The sequence below is a fragment of the Gopherus flavomarginatus genome, chromosome 2 (genome assembly GCF_025201925.1).
Source record: "Gopherus flavomarginatus isolate rGopFla2 chromosome 2, rGopFla2.mat.asm, whole genome shotgun sequence".
In the NCBI taxonomy this organism is placed as follows: domain Eukaryota; kingdom Metazoa; phylum Chordata; order Testudines; family Testudinidae; genus Gopherus; species Gopherus flavomarginatus.
In genome coordinates, this window is record NC_066618.1 from 174,818,510 (window position 1) to 174,842,324 (window position 23,815).

Sequence of the window (23,815 nt, forward strand, 5' to 3'; positions counted from 1 at the left end):
TAAATTGAACTATGATCAAACTTCCAGATGACATTAAATATTGAGGAATTGCAATCCTGTAGGAGTGAACCAAATGAGTGACTAGAATATTAGAGCACTTTGGGCAGCAGGAAATAAAGGGAAAGTATTAGTATCAAGTCTTGCACTCAAAAAAAAAAAAAAAAAAAAAAGATACGCATAGTGAAGATACCAAATGAAGAAGGGAAAGGACATAAGCAAGCAGTTACTCCTATTTCAGTAAAGCTAAATTTATTTTTTCTCCGTATACTGTTGTAATGTTTTGTATAACAAAGTACTGTAGTTACTGGAAAGTTGGTTAGCTTTTTAAGACCAGAAGGGATCATATAACAATCTAGTCTGTATTCATCTATAACACAAACCACAGAACTTTGCCCAGTAATTCTTGAATCAAATCTGGTGTTTTAGTTGAGAACAGGTTTTTAAAAGATAGCCAGTCTTGATTTAAAGACCTTCAAGTGATGGAGAATCTACCACATCATTTGGTTCCAAAGTTTAATCAGCCTAACTGTTAAATATTTTCCCTGTATCTCTAGTCTGAATGTATCTAGCTTTGTCTGCAAAATCAGAGGTGTCTGACAATTCTACTCACGTAGTTTCGTAAAATGGCCAAATTACCTCTTAATTCTTTCTTGGATGAACTAAGTATACTGACAAGTTTCAGTGGTGGTCGTGTTAGTCTGTATCAGAAAAAAAAATGCCTCCTTGTGGCACCTTAGAGACTAACAGATTTATTTATTTGGGCATAAGCTTTCGTCTACTGATCATCTTTAGTCTCATGCTATAAGGCAGTTTTTTCCAGACATCCCATCATTCTTGTATCTCTTTTCTGAACCCTTTCCAGTTTTTCAACATTTTTTTCCAAGTGGGGACCCTGGAATGGGAAACCATTTTTACACAAGGCAATATCACTTCCCTGTTGCTATTCAGTATTTCACACCAGCCCTCTTAGACAGAGCATTGCACTAGAAGCTCATGTTCAGTTGGTTATCCACAGTAATCCCTAAATCCTTTTCAGAGTCACTGCTTTCCAAAATACAATTCCCTATCCACTAAGTATGACCATCTTTGTCTCTAGATGTATGACATTGCATTTGGTTATATTATAACACATGATGTTCAAATGAACTCAGCTTACCAAGCAATCCCGATTGTTCTGTACAATTCACCTGGCCTTCACGTTATTTACCATTCTACCAAGTTTTGTCATTGGCAACTCTGTTAGTAGTGGTTTTATTCTTCCAACTAACTAATAAAGGCCTGGGCTACAGAATTTGGTTGACGTAAGGCAGCTTACATTGATCTTACTCTGTAAGCAGCTACACTAAAATATAGCCCCCATTCAGAGGTGAAAGTAAGCCGGTACGGAGGACCGGTAAAAAAAAGGACACTGGCTGAGGGAGGGAGAAGCCTGCCCCCTGCATAGTTTAAACTCAGCTGTTCCCTGAGTGGTTCAGCCCTCGAGGTTAGGAGGGGTTTCTGGCATCCGTGTTAATTTCACTCACAGTAGCTGGGAGGAGGGGGGAGGGTGTGTTTAACCATGGCAGGGGCAGTCCTTGTTTGCCCCCGGGATGAGGGGATCTTGTCTCCAATACTAATATACATAACAAATACAAGCATTTGGCTGCACAGCTTAAATCCAGAGCTAATAAAAGCAGGTGGAAGGGGAAAACTCACTGTCACACTGGTTTCTCGTCTCCTCCCTCCCCCTCCTCCAGCCAGGCTGCAGACAAGGCTCTGTATTCCTCCCCCACATCCCCCAGCAGGGGTTCTCCTCTAGGCTCTAGCTTGCAGTCGGGACACTGGCTGAGATGCCCGGTGCTGCTGCCTGCATAAGAACAGTTTAAACTCAGCTGTTTCCTGCACAGTTCAACCCCTAGGGTTAGAAGCCATTTCTAGCATCCTTGTTAATTTCATTCTCAGTTGTTGTTGTGGGGAAGGAGGGAAGGGTGTATGTGACCATGGCAGGAGCAGTTCTTTTCTGCCCCCGGGATGAGGTGATCTCCTATGCACACAAAACGCAATCAAAATCAGAAACCATTTCCAAGTTCAAATCTATCCCATTCCCTTCCCAGCAGAGGATCATGGTTGTGATGTCCAAACTGCTTGCAGATCCTCTTTGAAATGTTACTGAACTACGCAGGGAACAGCTGAGTTTAAACTGTTCTTATGCAGGAGGCAGTCTTCTCCCTCCCTCAGCCAGTCTCCCTGCTCCCTGCTGCAAGCTAGAGGGAAGCCCCTGCAGCTGCTGCTCAATGCCAGGCAGGGAGAAAGCATGGAGCCTAGTGTCTGCAGCCTGGCTGGAGGAGGAGGGAAGATGCAGAGAAAAATGTGATAGTGAGTTTTCACTTTTTCAGGCTTATTCCAATAGTGAAGTTTTATTACAGACAGTACTGGTAGTAGTAATAGTAGTTTTATTTTCTCTATCTGGCATGCAATGGGAGGGATCCATGAAGTATGTAGGAGAGGTGGGTTGCTTCAATTGGACCATATGGGTAAGAAATGTAAATTACTTTCACCCCTACCCAACCCCAGGGCTCCCAGCTGCCTCTGCAGCTGGTAGCACGGGGGTGATTTAAAGGGCCCAGCTCCTAGCTTCAGCTGAATCCCCAAGCCCTTTAAATCCTGATTTAAAAGCCCTAGGTTTTAAAGGCCCCACCTCTTCCGGTTGAGGCCCCTCTCCCTCCACAGGACTCTGGAGTACCAGCAAGTCCTTTAAGTTACTTTCACCCCTGCCCCCACTGACGTAAGTCGCCTACTACATCGACTTAACTGCATCTCCGCGAGAGGCGTGCTTTGGTTGATGTAGTTAGGACATCACTTGTTGCCTGTCAGCCCCATGTGGGGTTCACAGCTGGAGTCATCCCCCCACCCCAGGGCTGACAGATGGAATGGCCCCTGGGGCAGACAGCTTGGGTTATCAGCCCCAGAGTGGGGGGAAAAGGGGACTCCTGCTGTCAGTGCCCCACACAGTTAAGTTGGTAGAAGCGCTCCTGGTGAGGGCGTGTACCACTGCTAGGAGGAGGAGCTTAGTGTGGATGTGAACCCCTGCTTTAATTACTGCAATGGCTGTAGGTTGACTTAAACTGACTTAATTTTGTAGTGTAGGCATGCCCAAAGACACTGAATGGCATTGAGCCAAGATAGCTAAAGAACCCCTTTAGAAACATCCCTTCTAGGATGATGATTCACCTATATGATACAGTTGCCTTTTGAGTTTGAGTTACAGTTCACCAGTTTTAAATCCATATAATGTGCTATATTGGTCTTTTCTAATTTTGTTAATCTGAATATTATGTGGTATTAAACCAAACACTTCGCAAATGTCAAATTACCCGTACTTGTAATATCAAAAATATCAAGTTTGTTGTTTCGTACTAATTCTATTGCCCTCCTTTAATTTTTCTTACGGACTTCACTCTCTACTAACATCTCCACGACTTTGCCTTGGATCAAGTTTTGGCTAGTTGGCCTGTAGTTACCATGATCATTCCACTTATCCTTTCTAATTATTGACATTTTCATCTTTTAACAGCCTTCTGGAACTTCCCAGTATTCCAACATTTGTTAAATGTTTCAGAATTCTTCCTCCAGTTCTTCTAAAACTCCTAGGTGCAAGTTATCAGTTCCTGCAGATTTTAAACTTCTAAACTTTGTTCAATGTTTTAAGTTGTGGAATCAGTTGCAAGATTGGGAATTATTCTTGATCTATTGAGAGGTATGATCCATAGTATAAAATGAAGAGAAGCATTACTTAAACTCTCTCTCCCAAAGGTAGTTGTGAGAGACATGGTATTGGTGGATGTTAACTGTGTTCATTCTCTTGTTGATTCTTTCTAAACTCTTTTTGCATGTAGTTAGCTTTGGAGGATGAGCCTGTGTTTACCTCGTTAAACAACGAAGCTGCCTTTAGTTAATTATTGTTTATTAAAGTATAAGTGAAGGTACGCTCTGGTCTGATATAGCCCCCAGTCTGCCTGAAGACCATTGCTCTTCATATCTTGGCTCTGGACATGTCTGACTTTTCTGCCATGTAGCAGCAACATGGCCTCTCTAGACATCTTATAGAGCTTATCCACAGGAATATTATCTCCAAACAGCATCAGCCCTGGTGGTCTACTTTATGACTTTTCTAAAGGAGTTCTGAGTTTGGTCACAAATTTTGTAAACCTTTTCATAGCAAACAGTGGTCCTACTTCTGTATAACACCTAGCATGGCACAACACTGATTCACATTCCTAGCACTACGGTAGCCATACATATGAACAATAACAAGGTGTTTTTCCAACTTCTTTTGCCATGTAAGCTCTCAAAATAACTTTTTGATTTGCCTCATGGAGATTTCTTCTCCTAAAGGTTTGGTTCTCAGTACTGTACTAGGTTCATTGCATTTGATAGCAGGTTCATACAATAATAAAGTTCCAGCCATAGCCTGATCATCTGATTAGATTGCAACTGTTTACACTGTGTGCCCCCATCTTCGAAGTGCTGTTGGACATAATAGGAATGTCTTCATCTTCTGATGGATTTGAGTTTGATACTTGGTAGTGCCATGTCAGAGTATCAATTATTAATAAATGCCAGAAACCTGTAGGCAATGAAGTATCCTTTTTTAAGTTACAGCAGCATTCTTGGAGTTCTAAACAGGCAGACTGTAGCCTAAATGCCAGAGTTAATTAGAGCATAGCAAAACTGGGACTAACCGTGCCAAGTTTGGGTTTAATAAACAGATTTTAAAAGGGAAGTGATAGTTGCAGTTGGCATTGGGGAAAATTACTTTGGGGTAGGTGACTTAAATTGTTTTGTCTTCTAAGGCTAATTTAAAAGAGCTGATTTGGTGAGAGACATCGACCCTTAGAAAAGGGTGGTTCTGCACTGTGACTTATCTTTTTCAAATAGTGGGCCCTGACTGGAGTGATCCTAATCTGCAGCATCTGTTGTAATAATCCCCTAGAATTGTGGGATTTCAGGTTTTCATTTCTTTAAAGAAATTATATCATAAGATTTCTCTTGATCTCATGCTTTATGGTTTAATTTAGAAAATGGATGAATCTTCATTTTACCAGTCTTGTGTCTAGGCATCAGGAAATTTATTGGAGTTACTGCTTCTGCTGTTTCACCAACAGCAAAACCTTTCTTTAAATATGCTGTCAGAAAAGTTGCACTAAAACCAAGCACAGTATTAACAAGCTTAGCCAATGTATCACACATCTGTCATTGCACCTCTGTCCTGACTCGCAGCAGCCTTGCTACTTTAGTCCTCGGCTTGTCTTTAGCGGAGTAATGCCAGATTTGGAGGTGGTGGTAATTTTAATATGGATAAATGCTTCAGATTATAGTGAGACAATGATAATCCTTTCCCCCTGAGGCCTAAGAATTTAAGCATAGAGCTCCATAATCTGCTGCACCATGTGGCCACTGAATGTCTGTCAATGGTGGCCTCTTTGGGAAGAAAGCTTTGTATTACAGAGAGTTCTCCTTTAAATGACCAGCCTGGTCACTGGTTTGGTAACTGCTCATTTGTTACCCCGTCTGCAGTTTCTCTGTTTTACTGTACATAAAAGTGCTGTGGGCAATTTTGAGGGTCTAGTGAGACTGAAACAGTAACATCTAGAGATGTTTGAAATGAATTCCAAGCTCTAATGAATAGAGGACATTCCAAGTCTGTGAACGCTTCCGTACTATTAAACAAGTATTCAAAATGCATATTACACAGTCTTTGAAATATAATTACTAGGGATGGGTTAGTGTGGTTTTGGCACTGATTCAGAAGAGAGGCAAGAAAAGGTATTGTACATAGTTGTAAAGCAGAAGATGCAAAAAATTATTTTCGAAATTTTCTAGGCAAATACACCTCTACCCCAATATAATGCAACTTGATAGAACACGGGTTCACATACAACACAGTAAAGCTCTGACACGCTGCTCTGAGCAGTGTGTTAAGGGTGTCGGGCCAGGCTGGGGCCGAGGGATTTGATAAGGGCAGAGGGTCTCGGGAGTGGTCAGGGGCTCCCCCCCAGGGTCTGGGGGGCAGAAGTGGTGGGAGGGCACTTTTTGGGGCCCCTCAGTCCCAGAGTGGCCCAGGGGATTAGCGGGGGACTGGGAGCAGCCCGCTCTGCTTCCCTTGCCCCATCCCCAGCTGTGTCACTCGGGAGGGGGCTTGGGGGAAGGGACTGTCTTCACTCCTCCCCCCCCACTCACCAGCAGTGGCGGAAGCGGAGCAGCCCGGCCCCATCGCGCTCCACTCTGCCAGCTCACAGCTGCAGCGCTCCACTTCCCGCCACAGGTGAGTACGGGGAGCATCCTTTCCCCATCGTCCCTGCACTCACCTGCGTGGCGCTCCAGTTCCCACCGCAGGTGAGTGCAGGACCTTTCCTCAGCCACCTTCCCGGCGACACGGCTGGGGCCGGGGCAAGGAAAGCGGAGCAGGCTGGGGCCACGTCACTCCTCTTTCCACCACAGGTGACTCGAGGGGGCATCCTTTCCCCAACCTCTCCATGCTCACCAACGGCGGGAAGCAGAGCACCGCAACTGGGAGCTAGCAGGGTGGAGTGGACTGGGGCCGGGCTGCTCCACTTCCTGCCGCTGCCGGTGAGTGCCTGTCAGGAGGCAGGGAGGGGTGGATAGGGGTCGGAGCAGTCAGGGGTTGGGTAGGGGGTGGTATCCTGGAAGTGTTTAGGGATGGAGTTCTCTGGAGGGGGCGGTCAGGGAACAAGGAACGGGGGGGGGGGCAAAGCGAGTTTGATATAACGCAGTCTCCCCTATAATATGGTGAGATTTTTTTTTGTCTCCCAAGGACTGCGTTATATCGGGGTAGAGGTGTATTTAAATGTACCAAAACTGCAAGACTAATATTGACTAGTACAATTTCCTTTCTTCAGTATCCATGTATTGGTACTGCAGTGCTCAAATCCTTTATTTGTTTGTTTGGCTCCAGAATTGGTGGTGGTTTGTCGGATTGTGCTCAACATTATTAAGAATGATTGGAAAAGGAACATCCTTAATGATAAAGTGCCTGCTTTTGTTTCAATTTCAGGAAAGCCCCACAGCACTGGCAACTCTGAACGGATTCAGCTCTCAGGAATGTACAATGTACGAAAAGGGAAAATGCATTTGCCAGTCAACAGATGGACAAGGCGCCAAGTTATCCTTTGTGGGACGTGCCTAATCGTATCATCAGTGAAAGAAAGCCAAACTGGAAAGATGCATGTTCTCCCTCTAATTGGTGGAAAAGTAAGTGGTTTTTGGTAATGCTTGAGGCTGCTCACTTAATCCTATTTTTCACTGCTGTAGGTGTACGTGGTGATTTTCAGACACAAGTTCCTGCCCCAAGGAGCTTGTGCTCTGTGGAATCTGATGATAACAATTATTACTGGACATAACACTTACTACCTGTAGCTGCTTCATTTTTGTCTTCTTGCAAAGTTCTTTAATTGAGAGCTTAAAAATGGCAAAAATCAGGGAATAGCAATTAAATTTTGTGTGAGAGATCATTATCTCATTTCACATAGTATTGTTCTGTGTATGTATGTGTGTATGGCAGGGGTGGCCAAATTTATTGACCCTCCAAGGCACATACAACAAGCTTCAGAAATTCGAGAGCCAGGGTGCGCCTGCCGAGGCTCAGGGCTTCAGCTCCACTTCTGCTGAAGTCCCGAGCACCTGCAGGCACACCCCGCGGGGCTGAAGCCCTGAGACCTCGCTCCTTGCTCGGCAGAGGCCAGAAACAACATATGAGGGGGGCATATGGGGTCACATGTCTCCACAGATTTTTGCCAGAGTTGACTGACCCTGCTCAGTTGCATGGTTCCACCAGGCCCCCTCCCTGCACAGCAACTGCTGTTGCCAGTGAGTTGGGAGCTGTGGCCGTGGGGAGAGGCAGCAGCAATCAGCTGGGAGATGCAGGGAGAGCTGCCACTTTTGCTGCTGACTCTCCCTGTGGAGCTAAAGCAGTGGCCCCTTCCTCCCAGCTGTTTGCTGCTGCTTCTGAGAGCTGCAGGGAGAAGCTGCTCGGTGTAAGAAGGGGTGGCGTCCCTTGGGGGGCATGACTCAAGCGGTTGTGAGGGCCAAACCTCTAAATTGTGCCCCTTCCCCCCCACTCTCAGCAGGAACTAGTCATCTCTGGCAGAATTCCTGAGCTCTTCTCCCCCCCAACCCCCTACACTGCATTTTAACTGTAGAAGAGCCGCATGCGGCTCAGGAGCAGTTTAGCCACCTCTTGTATATGGCAAGACATGTTTTTATTGCATTTGCTGAGTAGTACATTACTTTGCCCATTGGCTGAGTTTAGTTTTCATTAGGTTGCATGTGTAAATATATGCACTAAATTTTAGAGCAGTTCCACAGCATAACTGTAAAATGGCACCATCTTAATCAACAAATCTGTTCTGTATATTCAGAGTTGTATCTTGCAAGTGTAGCCAAGCCCTAAGTCACTAGAAAGTTAGAGCGCATTAAATCCTAACTTCTGAGGTGTCCACACTGGCAAGGCGCTTAGAGCGCCTGGACTCTGTGGCTGGAGTGCCCCTGGTAATCCACCTCCATGAGAAGCATAGAGCTTGCTGCCCCCTGACTGAAATGCGTGAGTGTCATTGTGGATGACATGTTGCATTACTGCACTGTGATTGGCCTCTGGAAACTTCTCATAATCCCTGGAAGTCAAATGGCCACTCTTGTCATTGTTTTGAACTCGGCTGGCAGCCACGTGGCTATCCCCTTTCAAAGCTCCGTTTCTGACAGCAGCATGCTTATCTGCTCTGGGACACAAAGTAAACCATTACTGTGGAATGATGCTGTGTGTGTGTGGGGGGGGCTGATGTCAGGGTTTTCCCCTGCTGCTGTCTGAACTTACTCTCTGCCGCCCAAAACAGTCTCTTTCCCCATACACACAACACACTCCCTGTCGCACTCCACCCACGCCTCCATTTGAATAGCACACTGCAGCCACTTGCACACTGGGATAGCTACCACAGTGCACTGGCGTTACAAGAGCTGCTAATGTGGCCATACCAGTGTGCTCGAATCTGACAGTGTGGACACACTGCAGCACTTTCCCTACTGCGCTCTCCAAGGGCTAGTTTAACTCACAACACTCTACATCTGCAAGTGTAGTCATAGCCTTAGGGCAGGTCTTTACTTCCTGCTGGATTGGCAGGTAGAGATCGATCTATCGAGAATCAATTTATCGAGTCTTGTCTAGACGCAGATAAATTGATCCTTGAATGCGCTCCCCGTCAACTCGGAACTCCAGCTCATGAGAGGCGGAAGCAGAGTCGACGGAGGAGCAGCAGCGGTCGACTCGCTGCCGTCCTCACAGCCAGGTAAGTCAACCTAAGATACACAACTTCAGCTACGCGATCTTAGGTCAACCCTCCCCCAGTGTAGACCGGGGCTTAGTGTTTATTGCTGTTTGCTCATGCTACCTGTTTGGTAAGAAAGTGAGCTGGATTCTGTTCCATCTTGTGCATCAACAGAATGTATTCCAATCGGATATGCCTATGAAACAGCACTGATGACAATGGGGCTACATAGGAGCAACTGGAGACCCAATATGGCCTGCAGAATCTTCATCACTAGTTGTGATGCACAGGATGAGAAGAATCCTTCTTGATTCTTGGACCCCAAGCTGATTTTTGCAGGGCTGGCAGCTGAATCTTTTTTGAACCTTGTGTACTAGCACATGATATTGAAATCGACTGAGAGACGCTAAACATGGAAGTTCATGATATCATATTTACAAAGTCAGTTTTCAGAGTTCCACTTAATATTCTGTATTAGGGCATTTTATATGCCAAATCTAGTTGTGTGGAGCTTCCCCTGTTCTAGCAACTCTTTTCTCTGTCTTCTCCATACAAGAATGTTCCTGCCTTTTCCATGGAGTGTGTCCTTTCCCTCTGCCAGAAGAAATACAAAGAGATAGTCCACAACCCTCTCCCCAGCAGCAGATGGCATTAGTCATTGCTGCACACTAGGAAGTGCAAGATTCAAGCGTTCCTAGCCTGCTGTTACCTCAAGTTAAGCCACAAGGGAGGATTAGGGTAAAATTCTAGCATCAAAAATAGAGAGCTAACCAAATGGATCCTGAGCCTTTAAAGGGTTTTGTTCATGGAATTGGCAAAAAGTATGTCTTTGCTTATGTCTCCTGCATGTTGTAGGAATTGCTTATGTGCAAGAGGTCAAGTTGAATTTAGAATGCAAACATAAAATGAAAACTGAGTCAAGCCCAAAAATATTTGCTGAAAGCCTACACTATTGAGGCTTGGGTGGGGGACAGTTGGAGCAGAAGAAGTATTTTTTTTAATTACTTTTTTTAAATAAAAAATTCTCCCTCACCCACTTCCTGCTTTACAAAAGGCATTCCAGAACATAGCGTTGTGAAACATCACAGAAACATCTTGGAGACATTGTACCAGTTTCTTTTTTAAAGGTAAATTTTTACTAGTGAAGAACAAAACTAAATTTTATATTCTTTGCAGCTCCTTATTGAATGTATAAAAGCAATATAAAAGTCTTTCATAAGGAAAGTCTTTTTTTCTATAGAGTTCTTTTCAGGTCATCCATATACCTTGCTGAAGAACAGGGCAAAAACAGAGATGAGGACTTCTTGCTTTCACGTGTTTGGAATATCCAGACAAAACTGAACATTTGATGCCGGTTTTTATATAAAAGGAGCAGCAAAGGTCACAAAATATTTTTTGTTTCACATTCCACTGTTAAAGGCTTATCAGCAAATACTTGTTTAAACTAGAAAAGAGTTATTGCCAAACTCCTCTCCTTTCCCTCCCCTACCCACAGCCCGTCAGATTTACATATCTCCCACTCCCTTTCACAGTCAGAAACAGCATGTGATTAATACACATTTTTTTAAATGCCAGAAAATAATTGGCTTTATGGCAGTTTAATTTTGAGAGATATTCAAGTCTTAAGAATTATCCAGATCTTTATCTTCAACTCTAACTGTACATTTATATAACTTAATTCAAGAGTCCTGTTAAACAGTTCAGGTTTCTTAATCTGTTGCTTGCATGGGTTTTTTGGCTCCTTGACACTAGATTAATTAGATTGCAGGCATAACAATATTTAATGAGGTTTTTGTGCTGCTCCTCCGTTTCACAGCTTCACTTTGCCTTTGCACACTGACTCTTTCTTTCCAAATTTTAAGCAGTAATTATTTTATCTTTTTTAAATACAGGTGGAAGAAGTGAAAAAGCACCAGCACTGTTTAGCATTTAGTTCCTCTGGACCTCAGAGCCAGACCTATTACATTTGTTTTGATACCTTCACGGAGTATTTACGGTGGCTTCGACAAGCATCCAAGGTAAGAACACCTCTAGCAGCTAGAGTTTGCCTTCCTTTTCTACTTAAGAAAAATGTTTTTCACTTTCACCATAATGGCATAAACTGTTGTGGGTCTGTGGCTGGAGTGAGGTGTGTGTGCTGTTAAAATCCATTTGCCTGCCTAAATAAAGAATACTAGCCAGATTTACCTCTCTTTTCCTCACCTTGGTGCTGCTCACTAATGTAGGGAATAAGGCCATTAGAATAGAGCAGGTCAGTAACATCTCTTTCCAAGCTTTCAATATGAAAAGTTGTGTTTCAGAAGTATTAAAAGCTGTGGTAATGTAAGACATGTAGAGAACCCAAAGACACTGCTAGAAACTTTAAGAACCAGTTGGAGGCGTTCTTCTGTTGAGAATGTTGTGCTTCACTTCGGTCTTAAAATAGGTAAAGTTTTAGTGACTGGCAAGGTATCAACATATTTCCTATTGCTGATCAATTAGTGTTCTCCAATATACTGTATTTTGGTACCTGTTCAACATCATTGCAGTCAGATTATACATCTACCAGTGCTAGTCTCTCCACAAATAGAGCAATCCATCTTCTAGCTGAGCTGATGAATTTCTATTTCAGAGCTCCTTTGCATTTGCCTTCTGCTGGAAAGACTGAGCATGGTGAGGAGCGTGTTCAGCATGATCTGTTCTCCCCACTTCCCTCAGTGGAATAGCTCTGAACAGCAGTTGTGGCAGAGTTCAGAACAGCCCTGCTCTTTCTCCTGTCATTCTGATAGCAAAGCAGCATAAGGTGGTGCAGTAGGAAAAGCCAGGCAAGGGGACTGGAGATGCTGAGGATACAAGGGAACCTCAGAATAAAAGAGAAGTAAATCGATAATTGAACAGAAATCCCATAATGCAATGGGCAGGGTGAGGCAATAAGGGAGAGCTAACTAAGCTGACACTAAAACACTTTCAACATCAGTCCAAAAATGTTTAGATTCCTGTCTATGCCTTACCGTGTGTGTGATGGGGAAGCCCACTCATGTTTAAAAATGAAAGCTCTGAGCATGTTAAAGTAGAGTTCCGGACTTAAAAATACATCATGTGTGTTAGAGCAGGCTTTGCCAACAGAATTTAGGTGGTGTTTTTTTCCACCATTTGCATTATTAACCTCTTACTATTTGTTGCCATATTATCTTGTCTTGAGAGATTGTTTCTGCAATTGTCTTTCTCTATTATACTCATTATTTCCCATCTACTCCTTTAGTCAGGTTCTTTGCGGTGTCTGATAATAGCTCATATTCCTGTATCTTGCACGCTGAAGGGTAAAGAATGTTTCAGTTCTTTTGTCACACTGGTTAAATATTTTTCTCTTTGATTTTCCACTGTATTTTTAATGTTGATTAATTCCATATTTAGTAAGAGACTACCAGTTTTTATGTTCTTGATTGTATTAAGGTAGTTTGTGTGATATTTTTTTTTGAAGAGATTTATAGATTTTATGGCACTTTAAAAGCAGCAAAGAATCCTGTGGCACCTTATAGACTAACAGACGTTTTGGAGCATGAGCTTTCGTGGATGAATACCCACTTCCTCAGATGCATGTAATGGAAATATCCAGGGGCAGGTATATATATGTGTGCTAGCAAGCAAGCTAGAGATAACGAGGTCAGTTCAATCAGGGAGGATGAGGCCCTGTTCTAGCAGTTGAGGTGTGAAAACCAAGAGAGGAGAAACTGGTTCTGTAATTGGCAAGCCATTCACAGTCTTTGTTCAATCCTGAGCTGATGGTGTCAAATTTGCAGATGAACTGAAGCTCAGCAGTTTCTCTTTGAAGTCTGGTCCTGAAGTTTTTTTTGCTGCAGGATGGCCACCTTAAGGTCTGCTATAGTGTGGCCAGGGAGGTTGAAGTGCTCTCCTACAGGTTTTTGTATATTAAATGGACACAAATCAGACATTAGGAATGGCAATATACAAAAACCTGTAGGAGAGCACTTCAACCTCCCTGGCCACACTATAGCAGACCTTAAGGTGGCCATCCTGCAGCAAAAAAAACTTCAGGACCAGACTTCAAAGAGAAACTGCTGAGCTTCAGTTCATCTGCAAATTTGACACCATCAGCTCAGGATTGAACAAAGACTGTGAATGGCTTGCCAATTACAGAACCAGTTTCTCCTCTCTTGGTTTTCACACCTCAACTGCTAGAACAGGGCCTCATCCTCCCTGATTGAACTGACCTCGTTATCTCTAGCTTGCTTGCTAGCACACATATATATACCTGCCCCTGGATATTTCCATTACATGCATCTGAGGAAGTGGGTATTCATCCACGAAAGCTCATGCTCCAAAACGTCTGTTAGTCTATAAGGTGCCACAGGATTCTTTGCTGCTTTTACAGATCCAGACTAACACGGCTACCCTCTGATATATGGCACTTTAGATCATTTTCAGTCTCTGGCTTTTCCAAAAGGCAGTATACTCTGAAACCATACTTTATCTAGTGAATGTTTGAAGTATTGGTTTTTAAAGAGGATTGTTATTTTATGCTTCTATAGTAAATTGGGTTGAATTATGTTGTAGCTTTCTTTGGGCAATAAATGTTTGGGATTTTTTCTGGAACAGAATGCCCTTTGTGCATGTTCTAGTACAGGGGTAGGGAACCTGTGTCACGGGTGCCGAAGGCAGCACGTTAGCTAGTTTTCAGTGGCACTCGCATTGCCCAGGTCCTGGCCACCGGTCCGGGGTGGCTCTGCATTTTAATTTAATTTTAAATGAAGCTTCTTAAACATTTTAAAAACGTTATTTACTTTACATACAACAGTAGTTTAGATATATATATTAGACTTATAGAAAGAGACCTTCTAAAAATGTTAGAATATGTTACTGGCACGCGACACCTTAAATTAAAGTGCCTAAATGGAGACTTGGCACGCCACTTCTGAAAGGTTACCGACCCCTGTTCTAGTAGTTCATCTATTTTAGGCTTTTGTATTGGAACGCTAACCTAAAACTCCCTGACTTCTTGTTTTGAAGCCAAGGTATACATGGTTTGGGGTCTGATCTGATCCAGTTTTGAGCTTGTTCTTGTTGTTCAGTTGATCTTTATGCAAGACAAGTGTTCTTTCATCTCCAGTGACTCTGACATTGGGTGAATAAAGGGCAGATCTCATGAGTGAGGATAAACAGTGTAAAACAATGAACTTCAGAAGTAGAAATAAATGGCCAGAAAGTCCCACTGAATTACTGACAGCGTAGGCTTGTTCTGTACCATGCTGTGCTTTCTCTCTTGCTCTGTCTCGCCCATATGACTAACAGTATTGGGAAGGTAGCCAACCTGAGGACATCTCCCCGTATAATCAGGACATCTTCCCTTTTTTAAATTGAGGGAGTGGAACTCCAAGCCCAGAGCTCATAGAAGGCTTTAAGTGCCAGAACTGAGGAAAGCCACTAATGTTGGCAGTTCAACACTTAAGTATGTTGACAGCAGCACATAGCAAGAAAGAGAATGAGAAAATCTTTGTTTCATAGTTTACACGTTCATCTAACTCGATCGCTCTGTTCCAGTAGTATAGCTGCTTTGTAGATTCACATCTTTCAGACAGGACTTAATATGTGTTAGAATGAAGTTTCTCTAAACTGTTATGTAAGATAAATATGGAAAACAAGTGATACCAGCTCAGTTAAATGCGTTAGTGTGAGAAGTATCATTCAATAACAGAATAGTGTCTTACTGAAATAGTAAAACTAGCAATAACCACAAATTTAAATATTTGGGGTACTGATACCAGTACCTGTAGAATTCAATTTAGAAGATGAAACAAATAGTTCCTGAGTTGCATGTACAAAGGGGAAGGATGGAAGTAATCTTCCAGTGTGGCTTAGCCAAATGGAGTCCTTTTGTAGCAAAATAAATCCTAGCCCTGTATTTCCATTTCTGTATTTAACTTAAAGGATGCTACCTATTTGAAAGCTAGTTCAGTTAAAACTGGTTTCAGGCACTCAAAACACCCTCGGAAATGGGGGAGGGGGAGAGAGAAATACAAATGTGCTGTTTAAATGTACAAAGTAAACCATCTGGTGGGAGGGGTGGGGGAATTTTCTCTAATCTTTCATTGTTAGCTTTTAGGTGTAACTTTGTAACAGGTTAAATGTTTTTTATATAGAAGTGATCTATTTAAAATGCTGTCCACTTTTAAATGTTTTTGGAGCAGGGGATGTATGAAATTTGTAGTAGTGAATAACTCATCGAAATTGTTTTTTAAAATGCATTCGTTACTTAGTGGCATCTATTTGGATTTTTAACAACACTCAACATTATTAAATTCACTAGTATTCAAAAGCACTTCAGCATCTGTGAAGGATAGTCTGAAAGTAGAATTGTGTTGTCCCTAAATAGTATCTGTCTGATATGTTCTGACAAATTAGAGTAAAAACTTCCACTTACTAGTATATTCAAAAAATAAAATGCGTCATAAATTTAATAAACACAGGAAGTCACAGCACTAGATATTTATTTATGAAAAATTTCATTTTAGTTTTCAATTACAAAAATCTTCAATTGAAAAAACATTAGGTAGTATTGTTTATACATGCTTCAGGAAAAATTCTCAGATGGTCTTGTGCACTTTTATATAACTCACATAGTTTAATCTTGAACATTTGACTTTGCAAAGGATTGCTTGCTTTGACAGCATTTTTGTACGGAGGGTGACGAGTGACTATTTTAATAGCATGTCAAAGAAAAAAATCCCTAACAAATCATATATGCAACAGGAAAACATTGATAAGGAAACGGATTTCATTCAAGCTTCAAAACAATTAATGGTTGAATTGTTTGCATCCAATAATTGAGTTAATTTTCATTTCTTCTTTTATTGTGGAGACCAGAATGAATTCCACATCTTTCTAATTCTGCCTATCGCTAGTTATCAGTGAAAGGCTGAGAGTTAAGATTGTGGAAAACATAATGGGAAACACGCGCATGCTGTTGCTTCTTTAATTTAAAAAGTTTAATGTTAACTAATGCTCAAAATAAAAACAAGGTGATTCAAAGTGTGCGTTAGCCAAGACTGCCCTTTGCTTCCACCCCCACCTCCAATATTTTCTGTTTATTGTTAATGGCTTTTGGATAGGTTTTCATATGTCCTTTGTACGCACACATTTAAACAGTGGGGGGGCTGATTGTGTGTAGACTTGTACACAGATAAGACTCTGTCATGTGGGGGAGGTAGAAATGGAGGCGATTACAGTGTGTTCTGCTCAAGACTGAGGTTCAGTGGGGTCACTGCAGAAAAGCTGACCTAGATATGGAACTTGGTGACACACTTGCTCCAAATAGGTCAGTTTTAAATATGGTGATTTAGCCTCAAATGAAATGCTTTTAAAAGCTGTAAATGTGCATGCTCTTCATTATTGATAGCCTTTTTCTACAGTGTATCATAACTTTAGTTTTAATTTCTAAATATTGTAATTATAGTTTGTAGGTTGTTCAAAAGGTTTATAAAGAGGATTCAGTTTTATTAATCTACTATATTTACCCTATTGTCAGGCTGAAAACAAATAGGTGATTTTGTGTGTGTGTGTGTGTGTGTGTGTGTGTGTAAACTTGTTTTCCTACTCTGATATTAACAGTATTTTGTTGTCTACATTAACTTGAAATCAAGATGCTGATACTCGTACAGTTCCTTAGTGCAAGTGGTTCAGATTAAGCAGTTGATTCTGGACTATCACTGTACACATTTTCTATGGGAATAAGAGGAGAGAGAATGTAGTAATACTAAACAGCAAAAAGAAGCAAACATTAAATTAGAATACCAGAATTTTGACAGTTTTGAACACCTTATACCTTACAGCATTAATCTGTAGGCAGAAAAGACTGAACTGGGTGGGGAGGTATTTAATGGCTTTTCACAAGACATTGGAACTTAAACATTCCTTTTCACATTTTGTGTGGGACTTTCCTTAGCTGTTTGAAGTTACCAAGGGAAAATATTAATACCTCTGCCACACAGACCAATTTATTACCCACTGTGCATGTGGGTGCCATTCCACCTCCTGAAGAGAACACTGACCTAGATCAAAAAAGTTTGTGTGACACGTTTGTGAGGCTACGCTTAAGAAAAGCTAACTTGTCCCACACTCTTGTTACACCTGTTCAGGTCACAGCCCTAACCAGGATACTATTACTGCAACAAGAGGTCAGTACGGTTCTCTCTTCCAAACAAGGACACCAGCAGTACATCTCTATCAGATACCCTGTCTCAAAGTACCTAGCGACAGATGCTTTTCCAAGGAAGAAAAAACCATGTAGTGTGCCCTTATTTAAATTGTACAATACTATGCCTTAGAGAGAAATGGATGTTCTTCTCCAATAGTAATATGCCCTGGAGCATGAGGATTCATAACTCCTTTTTATGCTAGCTACATTGTAGATATCATTAGTCACGTAGTACTTAGTACTTGTACAGCACTTTCATGTCTTCAAGCTGTTTTACAAATATGACTATTACAAATGCCCAAGCTGCTTTTTTTTAAAGAAAATGAATTGCTCTGTGGCAATGACTTCCATGGATTTATTATACATTACATACAAAAGTATTTCCATTAAGATATCTTCAGTGTGTTGGCTGTTTAGTTTGATTGAGCCATTCTCCTCCTTTCCAGTAACACTAGAATAAAGGCAGAGGACGGCTTTGGGCAATTCTAGCTGCTTTGCATTGTTCGAATGGCACTAAGCAGCCAGGATATACAATGAATATGGCCATAGAAGTTAAATAAAAGATTTAATATTCCATAACTTCCAGTAACTGGAAATGTTACGTGGTAACCTTTTCCTTGGGTTTGTTTACCTTTCATGTATGAAATTTTTAATTTGAAAAAGTGAAATTCCCAGACTCAAGCTACATTAAGATGGACTTAAGGTTGAGAGTACGCTGTAAGATAGGGTAAAATACATTACAAGATATTGTAATTTTACTGTAAATTCTCAATCTTAACTACATCTTAATACAGCTTTTGTTTCTGAATTAAATGGAATCTTTAAATTCTGGAGCACCATGTGGCGTCCAGAATCAGAGACCCTATGCATGGGCCTAATGAACCTAATGCTTAATCTGGCCTTGATTTGCTATAATTTCATGTGTTTACGGCTGGAGAAGTTCAGTTCTACCTAATACAGTAGAAGCTCAGAAATATGAACACCAGAGTTACAAACTGACCGGTCACCCACACGCCTCATTTTGAACTGAAAGTATGTAGTCAGGCAGCAGAGACCCCAAAAAAGCAAATACTGTACAACTAAATGTAAACTACTAAAAAAGGGGGAAGTTTAAAAAAAGATTTGACAAGGAAACTGTTTCTGTGTTTGTTTCATGTAAGTTAAGATGGTTAAAAGCCATAGTAAAGTTTCAGAGCTGTATTCAGTCAAGATTCAGTTGCAAACTTTTAAAAGAACAACCATAATGCTTTTTTCAGAGTTACGAACAACCTCCATTCCCGAGGTGTTTGTAGCTCTGAGTTTCTACAGTACTCTCAGTTCCCAGGAAAAGCTCTGAGCAAGAGAGAGGTACGCTTGGGGGCAAACCTTCCTAAATAAATAGGGTACACAAGTCTACACAGACTATTACAATTTTCCTAGACCTGATAAACTGAGTTGGTCCGTGGGTGGGTGGGTGGGTGGAGGGGTCAAATTGTGGTTGGAGGAACTTCATGATGGTTTAGTGGTTCCTTTTTAAAGAGGCAATAAACATTAGAAAAGTGCTTTGCGCAGCTCTAGTTTAGTCCAGTAACTAAAAGGTTAATTCCACTGTGTGCACATGTGCTAAGGAGCAGTTGTCAGTCTTGTTCCTATTTGCTAATAGGGACTCAGAACCATAAAAGGTATGTTTGATGCAAATGTTTTAGTCTGATTTTTTTTTTTCTTAGTCTAGAGGTAAAGGTATTTGTATTAGCTGGGCATTTTCTAAAAGTGGTTGAGATTGGCTGTTTTGATCTCTCATCCTTTGGCATTTTCTTGACTACACACTGGTGATGAACTTATTCATAATTTGTGAAAGCAAAGTAAACCTGTAGTTTTGATTTTTTTTTTTTTTTTTTTTTTTTAATATTTTTTGTTCTCCAATTAAGTAGCACACCCATCCACCGGATAAGGGCAGATGGGCACACTGCAGTAGCATTTAATGTCCTACCTTTTAAGATCCTCTGGGGGCAGCTTTAGGAAACTCTTATAAAATAGTTTTAAAACATATTTAAGACTTTTTTTCTAGGATGTGCTAGCTGGGCAGTTGGCCTTCCTGCTTTATTTTAATTCCTTTTTAATAAGGCAGTTGATTTTAAGGTAAATTTGGAGATATTAGTGTGTCCTGTCTAACCATGCTTCGCAGTGTCAGTTTAAATAGCATGGAGAGGAAGTGGCTGCATCATTACTTGTAGCATAGGTGTAGTGGATTTTGTTCTAGAACATGCACAGAAGGAAATGTGCAGGGTACTAGCTGTATGCTGCTTTGAGGACTGTGGGGAGATTTCAAGCATTTATGTGGAAATAAACTATTAAATTATTCATATCCTAAAAAAAATCTTTCATCTTGGTTTCATTCGTGTAAGTATATTTCAAAATAAGTGACAGAAATGTAATCTGTGTATCCCCATGGTGTGCCAATTACAGGGATAGTGCTGAAGAACTCAAATCGAATGCGTTGCTGATTAGTAAAGCAGCTTTGATTGTCAGTTGTGCTTTGTTTATTTTTGAGGCAGCTAAAGATAATCTAGTAGGTGAACATTTTTCCTTTGGGCTATTTGCTCATTAAAATTAAAAGTTGCATGTAATCAAACTCAAATTGTGTCCAGAGGCTCCATTTTATAGACTGAGCAGATATCACTAACATATGATTTTAAAACTTGTGATACTAGGCATGGCCAAATATAAGGAAGTTTAAAATTTGATTACAGTTTAAACTGATATCAGAAGCTTGGGTTTCACAGAGCTTTCTAAATAAAAATTAGCAGTCCCAGTCCAGAATGTAGAGGAGGCTAGGACCAATTAAGCTTGTGGCTGAATAAACTGAAACCACTCCAAAGTTTTCAGGCTGGCATCTCTTTCCAGTTCTATTTAGCTAGTTCTGCCCATTCTTTGAAGCATCTCCACTCTCTTATTTGTATCTGCAGAAGCTACAGTGAGTGTTACTGTTCCTACATAATTCAAGACTTCAGAAACTTTTATGATCAGTTTGGGTTTTTTGAGGTGTCTGTGTGCATACAAGCTGCTCTCTAGTAGCTACTATTCAGAGCCAACCCTGAAAATTATTGCATTAAACCCTTGGCCTCATCTCAGATAAGTCAGAGAAAACAGCAGCACAGCACATACAAAACATGCAAAAAGAAAAATCCTGTATAACTTAGAAAATTGTTTGTTACAGTACTTTTGTTTAACATTGATGTTATAGCTTTTTATTTATCTTTCAGGGCTTTTATTTTTCACTGGACTACATTTCCTTGCATTTAATATGGTGATCATGAGATGTTCACTTCTGAGTAATTGGACCCAATTTTCACTCTTCCTCATGCTTTGCCCTTCCCTGGTTGAGACAGTGTTTGCTCACTGATCACAGAATAGCATCATTGTTTTCATTAAGTAAGAAATACAAGCCTGTTTTACCCCCATGAGATTTTCTCTCCATTACAAATTTCATAGAAACAAATCAATAACATATTGAACAGCATCAGAGATAAGATACTTTTTACAACAGCAAAACACAGACTGTTTCTTCACATTCAGATTGATTGATAGTTTCTTTGATTTTAAAGTATCTCATCTAATTTTGACAATTGCGTTTTTTGGTGTTTTTTTTAGATTGCTTTAAGTAAACCATTCTCCTCCACACATAGGCATAGTGTTCAGATAATGCTTCTCTGGAAGTAGAGGTCTAAAAATAAACCCACAGTTTCCTTTTAGTGGTGATTTCAAGTACTGAAACATAAACAAAACCTCCGGTTTCCACACCGGATCTTAACTTCCTTTTTTGTGTATGTATGAAACCTTGAATATTAAGACCTTTGGTCTCTAATAATATCTAAGAGTTCCTGTCTTTGATGGTTTTTAGTATGTTTATTCATTGATGACACTTCCTGAAAAAATGTGCAGTTCAACTCTTTGAGTGCAATGCAGGCAATGGGCCTAGCTTTTGTTCTGGCATTGTCCCCTGAAATAATGCAGGTGAAAAACCCGCAATTGCCCTTCAAGGTACTGCTCCATTTTCCCAACAAGATACATAGGTACTGTAACGAAGAGGGTGGGGTGTGCTTTTGCGCCCCCCGGCTTAGTGTTTTCTGTTGTATTACAAGGTTTACAGTTTGGTTCAATGGCTCTCAGGCCCCCTTCCTTCTCCTCTTCCCCCCCCCCCCAATACGAGGGGTAGGCAACCTATGGCACACATGCCAAAGGTGGCACGCGAGCTGATTTTCAGTAAAACTTACACTGCCTGGGTCCTGGCCACTGGTCTGGGGGGCTCTGCATTTTAATTTTAAAGGAAGCTTCTTAAACGTTTTAAAAACCTTATTTACTTTACATACAACAGTAGTTTAGTTATATATTATAGACTCATGGAAAGAGACCTTCTTAATAACGTTAAAATATATTACTGGCACGCGAAACCTTAATTAGAGTGAATAAATGAAGACTCGGCACACTACTTCTGAAAGGTTGCTGACCCCTGCACTATACAAATTGTTCCAGCCTCTCTAACAGGATTTATACCTTTTGTCTGTTGAAGCAAGAAAAATAACTTTGTGGATCCCATACCATATTTGTGTCCCTGGAAGAACAAAAGAATGATCAAAACAGGTTTGAAAATTGCTGTGTGAGATAAGAATAGACTAGGGTTTTATTGTAATCGTAAAGCACTTAGAAGTGATTCTCTTCTTCTAATATCTATTGCTGTGTTCTGTGCCCTCAGAGTTGTTGAAGGTTAGTTGCCATTTCAATTATGAACCTCAGTTTTCCATGGTTTATAACATGCCTGATACCAGGATGGGACTGAAGCTTTGTATTCAGGCTGACAGACTACAAGTTTTCCCCACTTATTACAATAATTGAGATCTTTATGAATAGGACTCCAAAGTACGTGACATGTTTAGTGATTTGAAGCTTTTAATTTCCTTGTTTTAATTAAGCTGTGGCTTTTCCAGTGGAGGGGAAAAACAAAACAAAACTTAGCAACCCTGTGATCCCCTTTCTAGACCACTGCCTTTAGTTAATAATGCACCTCTACCCCGATATAACACTGTCCTCGGGAGCCAAAAAATCTTACCATGTTATAGGTGAAACTGCGTTATATTGAACTTGCTTTGATCTGCCGGAGCACGCAGCTCCCCCCTCCCCCAAGCGCTGCTTAACCACATTATATCCGAATTCGTGTTATATCAGGTCACGTTATATTGGGGTAGAAGTGTACGTGCAAAATGTTGCAGCCAAGAGTGAGAACTTGAAAAGTGGTCATTGTACACACACAATAATTTTCAAGTGCCAATCATACATTGCCATTAAATCAGTCCTAATTAGAGTTGCCAACTTTGTAATAGTTAAAAACCAGATACTCCAACAGGAGTGCCAGAACTTCCCCCACTCTGCCTCTTCCCTTGAGGCCCTGCCTCTGTTTGGGGGAGAAGGGGCAAGAGCAGTCACTTGCTGCTTCCCCGCCAGGTCAGGAGGGGCTCGCTTGCAGAGCCAGGGCTGGAGTTGCAGCTGCCCGATGCAGGTAAGAGGTGGTCCTGGCCGAGTAGGGGCTCATGCGGGTGACCCGGTGTCTCCCTCGCCCACAGTAACTGGACTTGGAGTATCTGGTAAGATGATCTGACCGGACACTGTCTAGTCTCCTTTTTGACTGGACTTCTGCTCAAAGACTGGACATGTGGCATCTCTAGTCCTAATAATAAATGTGATTCTACAGCATACTTTTGTATATTTAGATATACAAGGCTTGCAGTTTTTTCTGCTGAGTTAGAAATTGCTTGAGGTGCTATGTACACCGATTTAATGTGTGGCACCTTTGAATACAGAAAGATCCCAAAGTGTATTGTAAAATACACACCTATTTCTGAAATGCAGTCATTTTAGAGAGTTCCAGATAAACCTGTGTTTATGTAGCTTTGGTGTGTGTGTGTGGGGGGGTGGTCGTAAGAAAGGGAATGGATGCAGATCCAAATTTTGGATCTGCGCAGGGTATTTGCACAACATGAGGAATTGTTGACTAGTTTTTCATTTGGGGTATTTGGGTGGTGAAGGCATGGGAAGGTAAATGTCTCACTCTCTCCACTGCTTTACTTCTCATCTAAGGGCTGTTTTCTGGGAATGTCAAAAACCATGGAAGCCTGAGGGAATCTTTTATAAGAGCAGACCTTTAAAAATCAGGTTAATGGCTTACACAGGGAAGGTAAAATAGAACCTTCAACATCCTCACTTACTGAGACTGCAATGTTCAGTCATAAATTTTATTTTATTAATGGTGGGTTAGGATGCCTTAGAGCTTCAG

At 41.3% G+C, this 23,815-nt stretch overlaps 1 protein-coding gene across 1 annotated transcript in view; it reads left to right on the plus strand.

Annotated features, from left to right (window-relative positions):
• Nucleotides 1-23,815, plus strand: part of PHLPP1 (PH domain and leucine rich repeat protein phosphatase 1) — a 231,634-nt gene that overhangs the window by 103,765 nt on the left and 104,054 nt on the right. The window contains exons 2-3 of the mRNA XM_050939834.1: nucleotides 7,055-7,251; nucleotides 11,210-11,335. Coding sequence (XP_050795791.1) covers nucleotides 7,055-7,251; nucleotides 11,210-11,335 — 323 coding nt within the window. The remainder of the gene's footprint in view (nucleotides 1-7,054; nucleotides 7,252-11,209; nucleotides 11,336-23,815) is intronic.